Below are 19,479 nucleotides of genomic sequence, written 5' to 3' on the forward strand. Positions count from 1 at the left end.
AGCTCCCCGTATGAATCAGTGTGGGACAATACCTCTTTGTCTTAGATCCTGTTGCTATAGACAAGGGAGACTGATTCACTTGGATCTTTTGAAAACAAAATCAAGAATTTTTTTTTTCTCAAAATGTGATTTATTTTATTATTTTATTTTATTTTATTTTATTTTATTTTATTTTATTTTATTTTATTTTATATTTTAGAGAGAGAAAGTGAGATCATGAATGGGGGAGAGGGGTAGAGGGGAAGAGAGAGCGAGAACCTTAAGCAGCCTCCATGCTCATTGTGTAGTCTGATGTGAGGCTCAATCCCACAACCCAGAGCTGAAATCAAGAGTTAGATGCTCAACTGACTGAGTCACTCAGGTGCCCCAAAATGTGATTATTATTTTAAAGATGAATTTCTCGTACAAAAAGATCAGAGATCAAAGGTAATTGATTGCTATATGCCAGGTTCTATATTAAGTGCTTCATATTCAATAATTCATTTAATACATGAACCCATGCGGTAGGTGATGTTATCCCATCTTATATGTGAGGAAACGGAGTCACAGAACCCTCAGGAATTTGCCCAGTGTCACAGGACTAGTAGGTGGACCAGGAGAAACATAAATTTATGACTGCCAGACAATAAAGCCAATCTCTATAGCTAATATCACATACTTCTCAGAAAGAAAGATAATTAGCTACTAAGAGAAAGACAGTTTTTTTTTTGAGTCTGTACCCTGAAGATGAACTCAAAAAGGATGAATAGCAATGGAAGAAGGCTTTGAATGACTTCAAATAGTGGTGTGTGGGCACCAAAGGAAGGATTTATTTTGGAATAGTCACAAAAGAGACAAAGTGTCTGTCCAATTGCCCAGAGAATAAGTAGCTATAGCTACCACTGAGAATTGATAACTGAAAATTATCAGTGTAGAAAGCCAATTTAAAAATCCAACAAAATTTAACAAGGAAGAGACAAGATTATAAAATACTTTGAACATCACATAAAATTCCTGAGGCCCTAGGAAAATGTTTTAGTATTGCTGCTTTTTTTTTGAAAAGGTGTTTAGCTTCATTTCAATAATACTCTTAATATTGAGGGAAGATCATATGAAGATTTTAAGCCATTTCTCCTTATTACTCTACTCTCATTTCATTTACTGATTTTGCTTTTTACTAAATGATCACTCTTCTTTTTTCTTTCTTCTGTTTGATCTCACCCACGTAATCATGATCTCCTTTATCATATATGCTGCCTACATTTTCTTTCAAAGAAATGTGAGAAGGAAAAATCATTAAAAAAATAGCAAAAAATGGGGCGCCTGGGTGGCGCAGTTGGTTGGGCGTCCGACTTCAGCCAGGTCACGATCTCACGGTCCGTGAGTTCGAGCCCCGCGTCGGGCTCTGGGCTGATGGCTCAGAGCCTGGAGCCTGTTTCCGATTCTGTGTCTCCCTCTCTCTCTGCCCCTCCCCCGTTCATGCTCTGTCTCTTTCTGTCCCAAAAATAAATAAACGTTGAAAAAAAAAATTAAAAAAAAAATAGCAAAAAATACTAACACATTTAATGGGCTCTCCAACTCACTAGAGTCCTACGGTATTTGGCACAAAGTAAGAAACAAGATTAGAATCATCCATGAGAATTTGGTCTCTGCAGAAAAGGAACTACGGAGTGAGGCAGATAACTGGATTACCCTTATCTACACAGTTTTAAGACTAGATAGCACAAAAGTTATCTTTTGCTTTGTAAACCTTTTTTTATAAAATATTTATTATTGGAGTATTGTTGACATACAATGCTATACTCCTTTCAGGTGCACAAGATAGTGATTCAACTATTCCATATATTACTCCAAACTCAGTGGGCATGATAAGTCACCTTCTATCACCATACAATAGTATTGCTGTATTTTTGACTATATTCCCTACGCTGTGCTTTTTATTCCATGACATGTATTTTATAACTAGAAGTTTGTACCTCTTAATCCCCATCACCTATTTTGTCCATTCTCTCCCCTACCACCCCTCTGGTAACCACCAGTTTGTTCTCTTTGTGAGTCTGTTTCTGTTCTTGTTCTTTTACTGGTTGGTTGGTTTTTTGTTTTGTTTTGTTTCCTTTTTTAGATACCACATATAAGTGACATCATATGGTATTTTTCTTATTCTGACTTATTTCACTTAGCATAATACATTAAAGTATATTCATGTTGCTATAAATGACAATATTTCATTCTTTTTTATGGCTAATATTACAGTGTGTGTGTGTGTGTGTGTGTGTGTGTGTGTGTGTATACACCACATCTTTATCCATTCATCTATCAATGAATACCTCGGTTGCTTCCATATCTGGGCTATTGTAAATAACGCTGCAATAAACATAGGGGTACATATGTCTTTTTGAATTAGTATTTTCATTTCATTTGGGTGAATGTTCTGTACGGAATTACATGTAATAATTATTACATGTATCTTTTTACCATTGCAGCTAAGTATGGTTTTATACCTAAACTATAATTCTTGGGATATAAGGGGGAATCACGTTTTAAACGGAGAAACAATGGTCAACCCTCTGTACTTCTTTTAACTGTTCCTTGGCATGTCATCATGGTGACTATGCACCCAAGGGCATCATCCAAGGGTGGAAGAGCAAGAAGATAAGGTTTTTGGGTCCCATCTTTTTAAGACCTTGTGGAGCAGAACAGATATCCCAGTTTTGAACCACCCATTTATGGACTGTTACATGTGATATACATTTCTATCTTGCAAGAGCACTGTTATTTTGCTCTTTGTTGTATGTAACTGAACATATATACTAAATAATGCACCATGCAAGATAGCTATTACTCTCTCTACTAACAGATGAGGGAAGAGGGTCAGAAAAGTTAATTTTCTAAGGTTACCCAATAAGTATATGGTAGAATCAAAAAAGACCAGAATCCATCCTCTTTTCACTAAAGCAGGCAATCTCCTATGAGTTAAATACTATGGAATCAAGGAGGAGTGAGACGTTAATTTTGCCTGGAGGAATTAACGAGGGCTTCCTGATGGAGGTGGAAGTTTAATGAGATCTTTTTTTTTTAATGTTTATTTTTGAGAGAGGGGGAGAGAAACAGAGTGTGAGTGGGGGAGGGGCAGAGAGAGAGAGGGAGACACAGAATCTGAAGCAGGTTCCAGGCTCTTAGCTGTTAGCACAGAGCCTGATGCGGGCTTGAACTCACGGACCATGAGATCATGACCTGAGCCAAGTTGGATTCTTAACCGACTGAGTCACTCAGGCATCCCAAAGTTTAATGAGATCTTAAAAGATGGGTATGGATAAAAAAGTTATTCCTTTGGAACAGAGTGAACAAAGGCAAGGAGATAAAGAAGTATATAAAAGACTCAAGAAAAGCTTGTAAATTATTGCTGTTAAATTGACCACTATTGTTCTTTGGCTTTATTTATTTAACATGTATTTCAGTGTATCTACTACATAGCCAGATACAAACAAGGTCCTAGAGGTAAAGTGGTAAAAGATAAAAAAGATGTCTATAAATTCCCAAATATATGAGAAGATGATACTACTGGCAATGCCTACAGGATAAAGTCCAAATCCCATATCAGCCAAACAAGGCCTTCATAGTCAGACTGAACCATACCTTACCAACCTCACATTCTGTTACGGCTGTGCTCCAGCTTCACAGAATGCAGTGTATATGAGTTTCCAGGCCTCTGACATTTGCACATATTGTTTCCTTTTCCTGGAATGCCTTTTCCCTTCTCTGCCTAAAAACATCTTACTTTTTCTTTAACAGCCAGCTAAAATTATACCTTTCTTTGACTTCCTCAAGGGGGATGGTTCTTTATACCATATTCCCTTAAAACAATTTCTTCACATCTCCATTTACTTTTCATTAGGCCAGCCAACCAATCTAGCCAAAATGTGCCAGGTTATGGAGGTAAGAAAATGTCAAAAATAGAGCAATTTTTCCCTGTGCTTTTGGAGTTTACAACCTAGAAAGAAATATCGAGCATTGAACAGTTACAATGCAGTATGACAACTTCTTTGGAAGGGAAGAGTGTCAAGTGGAAGCACACAACAGAAGCATCAGAACTAACCTCAGCTTCCAAGAAGAAACATTATTTAAACTGAATCCTTCAGAATGCAAAGGAGTCAGGTAGGCAGAGAATGTCAAGGCATGAACCAGAATGAAGCATTGTCCACTAGACTCCATTAGACTGTGATGCTTTTAAAGAAGCATCCCAAGTGATTTAACACCACCACCACCACCACCACCAAGATTAAATGCTGGCTCAGGTTAATACTAAACGTGTTACTACTGTACTTTAGTGAATCCCTATACTTATATTTTGTCTTTCCTCTATATAGTATTTCCTATCCCATCTTTTACCCCCACTTCAGTCCATTATCCAGAAACTTCCTGGGATCCCACTAGCATCTCTCAAACTTCAGTGTGCATAAGATTCACTGGTATGCTTGTGAAAACATAGATTTTTTTGAGGCCCTCCCCCCAGAGATTTTGATTCTATAGATCTTAGGGTAGAGCTGGAGATTCTGTAATTCTAATAACCTGCTTGGTAAGATCTGATGCTACCAGTTCACAGACCACATCTCGAATAGCAGTTCTGTAGGAAATTATACAAATATTTCTCAGAATTATTTCCCCTTGTTCCTAAACCTGCTATGCCAGGTTGAGCTCCTTGGAACAAAAGTGGAATTTATGCTTGGGTATATGGGTCATGTGCTTTCAGAGGGACCATTCCTAGAAAGAAGGACCTGTGTGGTGACTCTCACCCAGCAATCACGTTCTCCACCTGGATGACTGTTATATTTTCTCATTTCCTCCTGCTCTCCAACAACTATTATGTTTTCTCACTATCACCTTCCATACCAGCCTGTGTAGATAGAGGTTTCCCAGTGGACGAGGAGACACCAGTAGGGCTGCCAGCAAACTGCATTCTCTAAGGGCAGCCCAGGGAAAAAGGATGGAAGTAGCTTCGTGAATGAGTATATAGGTCAGGTCTTCTACTCATTTCATGATTTTAGAAGATTCATTTAAGTCTAAATAAGGGCTTTATAATTTCAGAAAAGGAAAATGATGGGAGAATTGCTGAATTTTTAAGAAGGCTTTCAGCAATTGCTTCCACTTGCCTCAACGTGCATCATGTATGAGAGTCTGGAGAGTTAATATGCTTTTAAGAGCCATGAGGACAGGGACCATGTCTTCCCCATGAACATACTCCACAATTCCCTGCAAGAATTATAACTTTTTAGAAAATTTGAAAATACTTAACTCTAAAAAGGAGGAAATGAAACCAACTGACAAAAGCTGGAAGGATCATTTTGATAATTAATTAGATAATACACATAAAGCACCTAGAATATAGTGGTTCCTTGATAAACATTAGTTCACCCCTTCTATTTATATTTTATTATTTATTATTTAGAACAGCTTTGTTCCATAGAAGTCTGAAATGATGGACACATTCTATAACTGCACTGTTGAATACGTTACCCACTAACCACAATGGCTATGAACACTTGAAAGGTAGCTAGTACAACTGAGAAATTGACTTTTTGATTTTATAGTATTTTAATTAAATTTAAATAATGACACGAGGCTTGTAGCTGTTGTCTTGGAAAACACAGATTTAGTAGCAAGTACAACATAGTAGTTTGTAATTAGGCCTGTAGATTTGTTGAACTGAATTGACTTGATCCTTTATCATACAGGTAGGAATGTTTAAGGTGAAGAGTGAAAAGGGCAGCTGTCCCAAGACAGGCCAAAAGCTGCAGTTAAAGAGCAAAGGCAGTAGGATCCAAGCCAAAAAAAAGTTTCGGTCATATTGACCAATGCTTTTCATATTTTAATATGCATACAAATCACTGAGGTTCTTATTAAAAACACAGATTCTGATTTAATAGAACTTGAATGGGACCCTAGATTCTATGCTTACAAGGTTTCAGGTAATGAGTGTTGCCAATGAGTCCCTTTCAAGAAGCAAACATCTAGATATAGTTAGGCTGATGGACCAGCATAACTGCTATTGGATCTACCTCTGAACAAACTATGGGGTCTGCATTCTAGATCAAATTACAGGAATGCTCTATTTTATTAAAGGCACACTCTCCCTCTCAATTTCATGATGAACATTATTAAGCACCTTCTATATACTAGGAAGAGTACTCATAACACCCCCTAAAGGGCATGTATTATTATTCCCATTTACAAATAATACAACCGGTTTAGACAGAGAATTTGACTTAATCAAAACTCACGCAAGTACCTTCAGAGCCGGGATCATAACCCAAGTTGCTCCTGAATCTAAATCCTAGCCTTTCTCTTTATACAATCTTGTTATTCAAAGTGTGTACAAGTGGACATCATCCTCACTGGGAGGCTTATTAGCAATGCAGACTCTCAGGCCTCATCCCAGATCTACTCAATAAGAATCTGCATTTTAAGACCTCCAGGTTATTTTTATTACGCACATCAATATTTGAAAAGCACTATTATGTTCCATCTCTACCTTTATAGATCAAAGTAACAAGTGCAACAGTAGGGGATCTGTTGATTGTGGCAGCTGAGAAATGGATTTAGACTGGCTAGATTTGACTGTGACTCTAGAATAAGTATTTTTATAAGAAATTTATATTACTACTATTATTTTTATTTTTATTTTTGGGAAAGCATAAGCAGGGGAGGGACAGAGAATCCAAAAAGGTCTCTGACAAGCTGACAGCAGCAAGTCTGATGTGGGGCTCAAACTCACAAACCGCAAGATTAAGACCTGAGCCCAAGTTGGATGCTCAACCACTGAGACACCCAGGTGCCCCTAGAATGAATATTGAGTTTTGCTTCTCTTGCTAAATTCTTATTGTCTCATGGACACAGTTTAAGTCAAAATTAAGCTATTTTCTGGTAGGTAAGGATTTTCTAGTTTTTTTTTTTTAGTTTGTAGATAATACTACATCCTCAACATATAAAAACATTGACAATTTTAATAGTGTTCAAGGGGGAAAAAACTAAAAAGAAACAAATGTGTTTGCTGAAAGATAAATGTACTAAAATCAGCAAAGTTTTCGAAAATAACATTATTAATCACTACCATGATGGTTCAAAGAAACAAGCAAAATTCTGCTTCCTCTGCCTTCATGGGTAATTCTGGAAAACTATCCAATTAAAAGTGAATAGCAGCCTGAATCACAAGGGTCTGTTACTGTACAAAGTGACTCAGAGGAATTCACTCTCCTGCTCTGTGACCAAGTGCTTGGTCATTCCCCTTCTGCAAATATAGCAACTTCCTCCTCTGAGAGCTCTTACCCTAAGCTTCCTGCTGCTGGAATCAATCAGAAATGCCATTTAAACCTTGCTTAAAAACTTCTCTTAGTTTCAAGCCCATTCTTTGGCTCCTTGAATGAATCTCACTGCTAATTTGATTGTTTCTCTCCATCTCTGAACCCATGTCAACCTTTATCTTCTCTCATCCTCCACTCTTATCAACACTCTTTACTACACTGTACTTTTCCTTGGGCCATTTTATTCCCTTGAAACAACTTTCTGGTCCTTTGTCCCAGAAGCATAGCTGTGTCTTCATGCAATGACCTGTCACACTTAAAGTTCTCTACAAACATCTCACTGATAATACTGTAAGGATATTACGATTGCTTTCAAATACATTTTACATAAATGATCTTGGAGGTCGAATACTGTGGGTGATACTGATGAGAGAACATAAGGCAAACTGATACCCCACAAGCCCCGTACCCTCCCCAGGTGAGATATCTGTGACATTCCTTAGGCACTCCTGGCTGCCAAAGAACAAGGGAAAGGGGAAAACAAATGGTTAGCTGATAGAGATCACAGTCACAGTCATGCAGGAGACATGTCTCTATCAGTTTACAAATGTCTTAGTAAATTACAAGAAAAAGATGATCTTATCAATAGCCTAGCCTCCAGACACCTATAGACCCGACTCAGTTTCATGGAGCCCTAACACCACCCTCCCCTCCATGATGATGTAGGGAACAAAGGCAAGATGAAAATATAAATAAAATTAAACTTCCTTTTTTAATATACATTTTTCTTTTTCTTTTTTTAATGTTTCTTTATTTTTGAGGGGGAGAGAGAGCAAGTGAGTGAGTGACCAGAGAGAGAGGGAATTTGAGGGTCTGAAGTGGGCTCCACTCTGACAGCACACAGCCTGAAGCGGGGCTTTAACTCAAGAACTGGAAGATCATAACCTGAGCTGAAGTCCAATGCTTAACTGACTGAGCCACCCAGGGGCCCGAACATTAAATTTCTTTATAACCTGTAGCCCATTGACAAATATTTGAGATAGGGACAGTAAAACATTCCTCCAATAAACTTCTGTCTTGTCTTACTGTTAATGCCTTACTGGAGGGAAAACCGCCTTAGCTTGAAAATAGCAAAGACTCTGGTTTCCTCTGAGTCCTCTTTAGCATATGAAAGTCCTTTATGGAAACTTTCCTTTTTGCCTGTACCTCCCTCAACTGCAAGGTGTATAATCAGTTGCTCCTCACAATTCTAGGGCAGCTCTTTCTGCCCATGGGTCCTGTCCCCTTGCTTTAATAAAATCACTGTTTTGCACCAAAGAAGTCTCAAGACTTCTTACTTACCCATTGGCTCTGGACCCTACCACTCCAAACTGCATCAATACTATTAAGGACCTTCTCATATTTTTTTGTAACTTAATCCCTCTTTCTTCTTTTCTCTCCTCTACTTCTCTTACTCCTTCAATTTCTTGGGATGTTTTCCAAGCCACAGTCCTGGAACTTCTGGAACAAATCCCTTGTCTCCATTATTATTTCTACCTCTGGAAACAAAGTTTCAGACAACAAAGTGTCTCAAAGAAAACTAAGGTCATTGCACTGTCAATACTTGATAGATGTTTCTTTTATTTCTCCATAGTTTCCATTAAACATCCTTAATAATCTAGACACTCACTTACCATATCAGTTGAACCAGTGTCCTTTGACACTGTAATTATTTATTGCCACTGACCTATTAATATATTAAAAAAAAAAACTTTTAACAGTTATTTTTGAGAGACAGAGAGAGACAAAGCACAAGCAGGGGAGGGGCAGAGAGAGAGGGAGATACAGCAGGCTCTAGGCTCTGAGCTCTACGTGGGGCTTGAACCCATAAACTGTGAGATCATCACCTGAGTAGAAGTCAGATGCTTAACCAGCTGAGCCACCCAGGAGCCCTGACCTACCAATATTTTAAAAGTGTAAGTTTCTTTCTTTTGTACTCGTTTTTCTTATAAAGGGCATTTACAAATTCTTAGCCCTTTTATTTAAGACTTTGGCATAGTAAACTAGTTTGTTGTTTAGCAAATATTCACTCCTTCTTCTACTTTGAGCTTGGCAATATGACTTGCTTTGGCCAGTGGGGTGTTAGTGACGTCATGTGAACATAGCCTTCAACTGTGTTTGTGTCCTGGGCTTTCCTCTTGTGTTTTGGCCATTACAATTAAAATAACATACTCTGGGTAGTAGTGTCCCACTCCCTGGGCCCCAGAATCAAACACTTGAAGCCAACCTGGTAATCTACAGTCTACAGCAGTTGGCCCAACCAACCAGCAAACACTTACGGGAAGAATAAATGCTTATTGTTATATGCCACTGATTATGTGGTTATTGGTTGCACACCAAAAACTGTTATGTAGAGTGAAAGTAAATGATAGACCAAGCTCTACCATTTACTAGTTGAGCTAGAATGTCTGTATCTGTAAAATGAGAGGTTTGCATTCATTGGATCCTAAGTTACTTAACAACATTTAAAACTCATGATTCTTGAGTATACTATTTATTACAGTATATTTCCAGAAAACAAGTCAAAATATAACCAGTATATAATGAACTCTAGAGAAGGATGGATAAAAAAGGAATCCTAGAATTTCTCTGATTAATTTTATTTTTTTTTAAAAGCAGAAAGATTGGGGTTTCATTGGATGGTGTTCAATATACGACTCTGGTCAGCTACAAAAGCCAAAAGTATGTCCGGAGAGGAGGCTTCCGGACTGACTTCCATGTCAGTTGGTTGCAGAGTACTTAGAGGGTAACATGGTATCTTTTCACTAAGTCAGCCTTCAGGGATGTAGACTTACAGATCATATGCAGGCTCTACTCACTGTGAACTCTCTAAGAACACAGTATATTCATCAACTGCCATAAGACAATATTTAACATATAATGGAGAAGAATAACATGATTGAGTGAAAAATGTAAACTACAGAGTGCTGAAATGGCAATTTGCTTTTTCTCTTTGCTTTTCCTTGAGGGATTTTAACCTTCATATAGGGGATTCCTGCTTTGCAGGAGAGGTGGGGTTATACCATATGTAACATCATACCCAACCTTAAAATATCATGACATCATGAAAGAACGAGATTATCTGAAGCATTTGTATGTAAGAACCTCAGTGATTCCCCCCACCCCCACCATTTGTTAATGGTAGATACTTTCAGAGCTCTAAAAACCCCTAACTTCCTGCCTAAAAAAGGCAGAAATCTCTTTAAATATTTTTTGTGCCTTATTAGATACTTAATTTTAAAATTTCCTTTGACCACAGATTTCCTCTAGTTATTCAATTGCTGTTTATATGCATGCCAAGGAATTGTTTCCACAAGGACAACATATTTCTAAAATCAAACTTGTTCACTGGCAAAATTAATATTTATTTGTAATGAAATTATTTGTGAGAAGGACAATAATACACATTAAAATTTGTCATTTAAGTAATATTTTTGAAGAAGGAAATGCTCTTATGCAATATGACTGAAATGCTCTGGGGAGCTCTGAGATCGTTTTTTCATTAAATAGATCTGAAATTATGTGAACAACTAGAACATGAGAAAGGAAAGAGGAAAACAAAGTTTAGAACACTAGGGAGCGAGAAAATAGACTGCGAATGGAACAGCAATTTGTTCAAGGTTACCCAGTGAATCAGGAACAAAGAGGAAGGTTGGACTTATGCCAAAAGCCAAAGTATATCTACATTAATGGCTGTGCACTAAATCTGCATTTTCAATAGATGATGTACTCATGTTTATATGGGGGAAGATAGTCATATTTACCATCCTCTCAGGGCCTACCATGTGTTACTACATAAGTTTTTATTATTTACATAAAATGATAAACACTTAGAAGCCAGAAGTTAACAAAGCATGATTTCATGGTTCCTGGGAGGCTCAGTCAGTTAAGTGTCCCACTCTTGATTTCAACTCAGGTCATGATCTCATGGTTTGTGAGATCAAGTCCCAAGTCTGGCTCAGTGCTGACAGTGTGGAGCCTGCTTGAGATTGTCTATCTCCCTCTCTCTCTCTCTCTCTGACCCTCCCCTACTCTCTCTTTCTCTCTCTCAATATAAATGAACTTTAAAAAAAAAAAGCATTATTTCGCATACATAATTTCATTTCGTCCCCACAATCACCTCTGAGGTAGGTATTATAATTCCTGTCTTAAAGATAAATTTAGATCCAGAAAAATTAAATGACTTGCTGAACAACACATTGTCACGAAACACATTGGGATATTTTCACCACAGCAAACGGGTCAGCAACCCTCTCTAAAGATACTATTTAAGGAAGCTCAAAGAGGTTTTGCATTAAGTACAAAAAAGTTGAAGATTAAAAAAAAAAAGACCCTTTGAAGAACTCAAATTTGTATACAAAGTTGATATTTAGGGAATAGAAAGCAATTTGATTAATTTGTTATATGCAGCTGATTTTACTAGCTAATTAGCTGTGATATCAGTCAAGTAGGTCTGCATAAAATCTTTAAATTCTGTCGATAAATTATTTGTACATGAGGGCATCTGGCCATTCAGGCATGAGAATCCTAAGAGACGGCTTTGAAATAATACAGATCTACCAAAGAAAGCAGTCCTACTTACAAAATCAAGTCTGTGCTCCATGTCTACTTCAAAGCACTGTTCATCTGCCTTGCCTATGAATATAGCAAATAATTTTTCTAGAGTAAAAACACAGAATTCCTTAAAATATACATGAATCTCTGTCCCAAAGCTATTGGGGCCTCTGTGACAAGTTGTCTTCCACCCAAATCCACGTGTAGCAGAGGAGAAAGCAAAGTTTTTCCCAAGCGGAGAGAAAACAAGTGAGAAAAGGTGGGAATATAAGAGGTTGTATGATAAAGAGTTAAGTGAGATCTCGAACTCCTTACCCAGTCTATCTACATTCATTCTTGGCTCTGCTCCTAACTGTGCAACCTTGAAAAAGTTACTTAATCTCTTTATGATTCAGTTTTCGCATCTGTAATATAAAGTAATAGAACCTATCTTACAGGGTTGTTTTAAGGATTGAGTTAATATTTGTTAAGTACTTAGTGTCAGGTATACAGTAATACTAATATAAATGTTTGATTAGTGAAGGAAGATGGGGAGAGTGAGAGACAGAATAGTGGACACTATGTGTCTTTAATGTATTACTTTGCTTCCTACTAACAGGATCCTTGTCTTTCCAGAACTGGGGCCACTGATTCCTACCAGTAAGCTTTTAACCCCATTTCTTGTCTGACCCCAAACGACTCTTGTTCAGAAAGATTTAGGAAGCCCTAACTCAGTAGTTCAGGTGAGTCAGCACTAAGTCAAGCTTGTTGTTATTCTTATCCTGACCCTGTGTCCCAGTTTCAGTCACTTGTTCCTGTAATCAAGTCCCAACCTTGTATTCCAATTCTAGCATTATGCTCCCCTGTGGCGGAGTCCTGGCTTGGAGGATCAGCTCAGGATCTCCAGTTCCTTTGAGGCAGAAGCCACCCAAAGGGTAGCCTCTGGACTACTGGCACACAGTGCATGAACTTTGGAAAATCAGTTGTCTATATTTAAAAATTCCAAACCTTTACATAAGAATTCAAATATCCAACTTCTCTAGAAAAGTTAGATGATTTGGTAACACTTGGTCCCCATCTCTTTTTGGTACCAATCCACTGGAGCCAAGTGGCAGCTGCCCCCTTTGGAACGCCATGTACTCTCGATTCCCTGCTGTCCCCATGCCTTTTCCTTCATTTATTTCTGGGAGTTACTTTGTCCTTGTAGGCATTTAAGGTTGGGTCTAAGAGTTAGAATAGCGATACTTACCAAGCATTTACATTGCGTCAGGTAATTTTTCAAGTGCTTCATGAGTTTTATTCATTTAATCAAAGACCAGGCATCTGTTCTTATCCAACCTCCCTGCAGTCCTTCTCCTTGCTTCAAATCCTCTGTCTGTACACACACCTGTGTTTGTCCCATCTTCCCCAATCACTACTGCCTATCCATTAGCTAGGGTCACACATAAAGCCTTGTCACACCTCCAAAATGTCAACTGCTCACCCACACTGTGGCCTGCTGCCACCCTCCAATCTCCCCTGCTGAGTCAAACTTTGTTGTTCAAGAATTTTGGCCATTATAGTGGTTGTACTTAATCCCAGGCTTTACCCATTTGTCTGATTCTAGTATCTATCTCATGCTCCAGGCTTTCATAAAACCATGCCTTTCATTATACATAGAAAGACTACACCCTTAAAAAATGTGTTCCAACTCTTGTTAGAAACCCAGCAAAATCCATCAAATATTTGATAGCTTACTTATGTTGTATGTGCTACCACAGAAATTTGATTTGATTATTCCTTTACTAAGAAACCCAAAGAAGTTTATCCATCTCTTCTATAAGCAATTCAGTATCTTTTCAGGGAACCACCCAGGAAACTAACATTTTTTTAATACAATGGGCTTTTTTCCCCTATGATAGGCCCTTATGTTTTCCAAAACAATGAATGAAAGAGAAAACTATTTGCATAACTAAGCTGAGATTTAGCAAATATCAAAACAGAACTCACAAAACTCTTTCTACACATTTCATAAGATTATCTGGACTGGGTAGAATTGAATATGTATTGAATTTTAAATTTAGCTCATTAAATTCTAACATAATTTTTAAAGAAAGTCTTAATAAAAATGTTACTTACATAAGGAATCGTGTCCAAAGTATCTGTGTTGACAATTATAGGAGCAGGGCTGGCCTAAAAAAGAGACACAAGAAAAAAAATTAAATAACAGGTAATCTATTCTGAGATAGGATCTGTTAAACTTATTTAACAGAGTTCAACAGTATTTCTTGAGAACCTGTAAAGGCACTATGTCAGGGTTTCAAGGGATAAATGAAATGTCTTGGAATTCCCTGAAACCACCTTCCTTCAAGTATTTGCTATATTGACTACATAATGAAATGAAGTAAGCAGTTAAATTTGTACTCATTTTCCCTTTAATTCTACCCAACAGTAGGAGGTGAGGATTTGAGCTGTATATGAGGTAAGAATTTCTAATAAATTGGGTGAGTAAAAATGTATAGCATTTCTTTATAAAATGGCTATACAAAATAAATTTAATTTCTCTCTCATGGAAGCAAAATTTAACCTAAAGCAATATTTGTAACCCTCCTCTTTAAACTGCCTTTTGAGAATATGTTGAAATAGAAAGATTCACTTATTGACATCTTATATGTATATTTACCTATTATATATTCTGTACCATATCTTTCAACATTTGTGCTTTTCTGATCATGTACCTTAGAAATCCTTAGCTAGAAAATTACAAACTAGTCAAAGGTGGCATAAAATCATTATGAGTATGCTAAACTTCCTTTTTTAAAAAACATGTACAACCTGCAGTCATTCCCTTTAAAGCTGGGTAGGAATCTGTGTAACACTGATACAGAAGTGCTACAAGCCAAGTCATTAGAAAATGAGAGATTGCAATCTCTATTTGCATCAACCAATCTGACTTCATGAATATTGAGTAGATCTATCTTTATTTTCTAGTTTCTAGAATTTTCATAGCATCTTTTCCTTCATCCCCTGCAGGATCTTTAATCTCCTTCCCAAATTGCAGATTTCATTTAGATAGAAAAAAATACTCTCATCATGGTAAATCCAGAGCTGTCCTATAAGACATGGTAGTTTTGGCAAGTGCTCAACTTTTGGGACATTTCATTAGCTGTGCCCTCTGGAGTTAACAGAGTTAACAGCTTTTAAATGTCAATCTGTTAATCAAATGATTAAAAAAATGGCAATTCAGCAGATTTTACAAAACAAAATTCCATGTTTTAACATAACACACCAGGCATTGAAAACATGAGCCTGGTCTATATGTGTCCATAGTGAGCCAACTAGATGTTCACAGTTTATTCATTAACTCCTAATAGCAAGTACCTTTAGGGTGAATAGGGGCTTTGGAGAAAGACAGTTTTCACAGGATCCCAACAAAACAAACAAACAAACAAACAGACCCTAAACACCTGCATACAAAAAGGCAGTTCTTATTAAGAGGCATGTGGTGGTGTAGGGAGAAGGACAAGAGGTTTGGAGTTAGAGAACCTGGGCTCAAGTTTGGTTTAGCAACTTTCTGATTATACGTTTTGGGGCTGAGCAACTTTCTGATGATGAGATCTGGAGGCAATTACACTAACTCCCTTTGTCTCATTTTCTTTCTCTGTAGAATGGGAATAGAAATAATCATCTTCTGAAAGAGTCATTTGAAGAATAAGTGAGATGATATATTTGAATGTGCTTTGTAAACTTACATTTCAGAATCAATATTAAATATTATTATTAGCAGCCCTAAAGACAGACCACTGTAAGAATATATTATTGACTGGTTTGTGAATTGTTTACACCCCAGAGATTTCAAAGCCATGATAGTGGCTACAATCACACTAAAGAAAACTAAAGATTAGACCATGTGACTTACTATTTATTAAATATATATTACTTGCCCAGGTATAAGAAAATGCACATATATCCTCATTTAATCTCCACAAAACCATAGTGATAAAGCATTATTATCACTATCCACATATTATAGATGAGAAAATGGAGGCTCAGGGAAGATAAGAGCTGAGATTTAACACTGGCCTTTCTGACCTCAAAATCCATTTTTTTTTTTCCACACTAAGTTGCTCCATGATCTGAGTATCTAGGTGGCTCAGTTGCAAGAGTCCTGCAGTGATTGCAGATCTCGAGGTAAAGCAGCATACAAGATTCTGGCAAACCAAAGACCACCCTGTAGGCAAGAGCTGCCTTAAGTCTTACATATCAGATATTGAAAGCAATCTGGTGATGCCTGAATGGTTACTGTTGTTGTCTTCCTCTTCTGTTTTTTTAGTTTTTACTTCCTCTCTTCTATGCTTTCTAATTGGTTCCCAGGACTCTTCTAAAACATTTGTGCCTTGCCCCCTTGACCAGACTGAAAGCTTTCCAAGTATTACACCCAAGACTTATATTTAGTACAATTTGATCAATAAATATGTATTGATTTGATTCAACCCATCTTACTTTTGTTTTTCCTCTTACAGATTATATTAACATGATCTAGGAATAAATTTTGTATGCAAGCCCATTTCCTTTATGATGTCATTTATCCCTTTCATATGTTTATGCTGCTATTTTCCTTTTCATATACATAAATTCAGGTTTTCTAATCAGACTCTGTTTAAAAAATGACAAGGATTGAATATTTTCCTAGAATTCTTCACAGCACTTGGTTACACCAAAGGAGCTCAGCAACAACTTAGGAATTACTGGCTAAATGTTGATATAAAGTATAGGTGAGGGTATAAAGGAAAGTAATAGCTCTTTGTAAGCTCGTAAGCTCAGGAGAGCATTTCTAGGATAACTCCAAAATCTCCCATGTTACCAACAAAACTGTGACTACTTTTCCAGATTATCCACTGTCACTATCTTTCCTTAATCAGTCCCTATTGCTTAACTATCCAGCTTTTATGAAATATTGATTATTTCATAACTGTAAGCTGTAAAGGTTGTGAAGTATAATCTATGTTATGTGGAAAGCTCCTTATTGAGTAAAAAAGATTCAGAAGCCCCCTTTAATGCCTGCATCTTTTAATGTCATTAAAAATGCATGAACGAACAAAATGTATAGATTGTTTGAATATACACATACAGCACATACATCTGACACTGACAAATCCCAGGCATGAATGCCAAGATGTCATGGTTGGCTGTTCTGTATCCCACTGCTGCTATATCTGGCTCTCTGAAGATCAGATCTCCCTCCCATTGCTTTGTTTCAGGACCCTCATGACCCTCCCCAGACTGTTTTCACAGAAGCTTCTTGAAGGTACTCAATGCTACAAATCAGCAGAGAATAAAACTCCCAAGTGGTGACAGAGTATAGTTGAATTCTAAGTATGGCCCATGAGTGTGCTTCTGTAACCAGTTGTGAATTTCAGATCTCCCCATGGCTCATCCTGGCTTCTGTTTCTTTTCTCGCTTTTGAAATCATGTGAGTCCATGCCTAGTTTGATCAGGTCTGGTTTTAGATTCTTAAAACCAGTTCCCTAGTTGCTTTGATGGTTCCCACTAAGCTTTATCTCCACAATTCTTACTGCCCTGCTGTACACATAGTCTCTTTAATTGGGTATTGGGTATTCTCTTTAATTGAACTCCTAAATCAAACTGGTGACTTAGCAGATTCCAGTGTCCAACTTCAATATGCTGATTTCCATTAAATGGAAAGAAATTTTTAACAAATATGAAAAAATCATTTTTTAATTTATTTTTATTATTTATTTATTTTTACTTTTAGCAAGAGAGATAAATAAGCAGGGAGAGAGAATGAGAGAGAGAGAGAGAGAGAGAGAGAGAGAGACAGAGACAGAGACAGAGACAGAGAGAGAGAATCTTAAGCAGGTTCCATGCTCAGCACAGAGCTGGGTGTGGGGCTCGATCCCACAACCCTGGGATCACGACCTGAACAGAAATCAAAAGTCCGATGCTCAGCTGACTGAGCCACCAGGTGCCCCTGAAAAAAAATCTTTTAATGAGAAGTTTCAAGTCTTGTCTTTATATAAATATAGCCAAGGATTTTTGAAACTATAAAGGCTTAAAAAACCAATCTCTCTTAGGTGACCCAAACTATGAGATATACATGGTTTGCATTTTATATTACATTCTTTATATGTGCAGAAAGCTAGTTTACAGCAAGAGGGAAGTATAAAGTTAATTGTAGAAAAGCGAAAAGCAAACAGAGAGAATACTGAAAAATTGAAGTTGTTAGATCAAGTTATTCATGAATTCTCACCACTTTCCTCTTTGAGCTCCATAGGATACCCAAATACCTTTACATTACATCAATAACTTTGTTCATCCCAGTAAAAGATAAACCACTGCTCTTTGCCACAAAGAAAATAGTGACATAGATTTACTAAAGATCTGCAATTGCCCCTGAGCATCATCACTACCTGAAATCTTATGGGACCATGACCAAGCCACAGCCAGATCTTCGGTGTATTAACACTGGGGTGGGTAAGAAGAAAGTCAAGCATTTATATAGCACTTATTTATATAATTAACTTATTTAATCTTCACATAACCCAATGAGTCAAATACCATTATTCTCTATTCACAAGTGAGGAAGTAGAGTTTCAGTAATTTTCCCAAAGTCAGACATATGGTAAATATACCATCTTCAAACCTAGACAGTCTAGCTCAGAATCCATACTCTTGACAATTATACTCTACTGTCTCTCAGAACGGAATTGGAATTTACAAGAACTCTTTGGATTCTAACTACTGTTGTTCACTAACAGGTCAGAAGCCAGCTCAAAGCAAAGTTAGATATATACACCTTGATCCTGGCTGGTGGCAGAGCCTTCCCCTCCTCACTCTGGCCCAGTTACAGGGTTCCAGATACATCATGTGAACAGGCCTGCAGGAGGCATGGCTTAGAAGAAGGTAATAAGTGTCAGTCTAATGGCAGAATTCTAGCAAGCTGCTTGCCTTGTTTATCACTGCAAAGATTAAATGCTTTTGGGGGCTGCTCTCCCAGCCAATCTAGTGAAAACCAAAGGTGATTTGAACGTTAACGTTAGTTTGGGAAGATATAGTCAGGCATAGCCAGGCTGACTAAGTCTGGATGTTTTAAGTAAGCTCCAAGAAAATTTCTGGTAAATGACTGATTAAAGACATATTGATGGCTGTGTGAGAGAGAAACAAAATAAAAGAAACACACCCACTTTAGAATTACAAAACTTTATAGCTGGGACCTTAAGGATCATTTAATTCTATCCTTTCACTCTATAAATATGGAAATGGACACATGGCCTAGTGGCATGTCCCAGATCTCACAATTATTTAGTATGGAAACTAAAGACAGGGTAACAACAGCAATAACAAGAATAAACGGTTAAGCATTTATTAAATGCCTATTATGTTCCAAGGGCTGTGGTAAATACTTAAGATGCATTAATGTATTTACTTCTCAAAATGTTTTAAGGAAAACATCACTGTTCCCATTTATTTTTTAATTATTTTTTAAATGTTCATTTATTTTTGAAGCATCTTTTTTAATGTTTATTCATTTTTAAGAGAGAGAGAGAGAGAGAGAGAGAGAGAGAGAGAGAAAGAAAGAAAGAAAGAAAGAAAGAAAGAAAGAAAGAAAGAAAGAAAGACAGTGTGAGTG

General features: G+C 37.2%; 1 protein-coding gene across 25 annotated transcripts in view; it reads right to left on the bottom strand.

The window, feature by feature from the left end:
• DLG2 (discs large MAGUK scaffold protein 2) overlaps positions 1–19,479 on the bottom strand; it is a 2,060,086-nt gene that overhangs the window by 708,749 nt on the left and 1,331,858 nt on the right. For all 25 annotated transcript variants that reach the window (XM_086678450.1, XM_086678461.1, XM_086678456.1 and 22 more), the window contains one exon: positions 13,968–14,021. In XM_086678450.1, the coding sequence (XP_086534576.1) occupies positions 13,968–14,021 (54 nt within the window). The remainder of the gene's footprint in view (positions 1–13,967; positions 14,022–19,479) is intronic.

This window comes from Puma concolor, chromosome D1 (genome assembly GCF_028749965.1).
Source record: "Puma concolor isolate L17-30 chromosome D1, mPumCon1.1.hap2, whole genome shotgun sequence".
Lineage (NCBI taxonomy): Eukaryota > Metazoa > Chordata > Mammalia > Carnivora > Felidae > Puma > Puma concolor.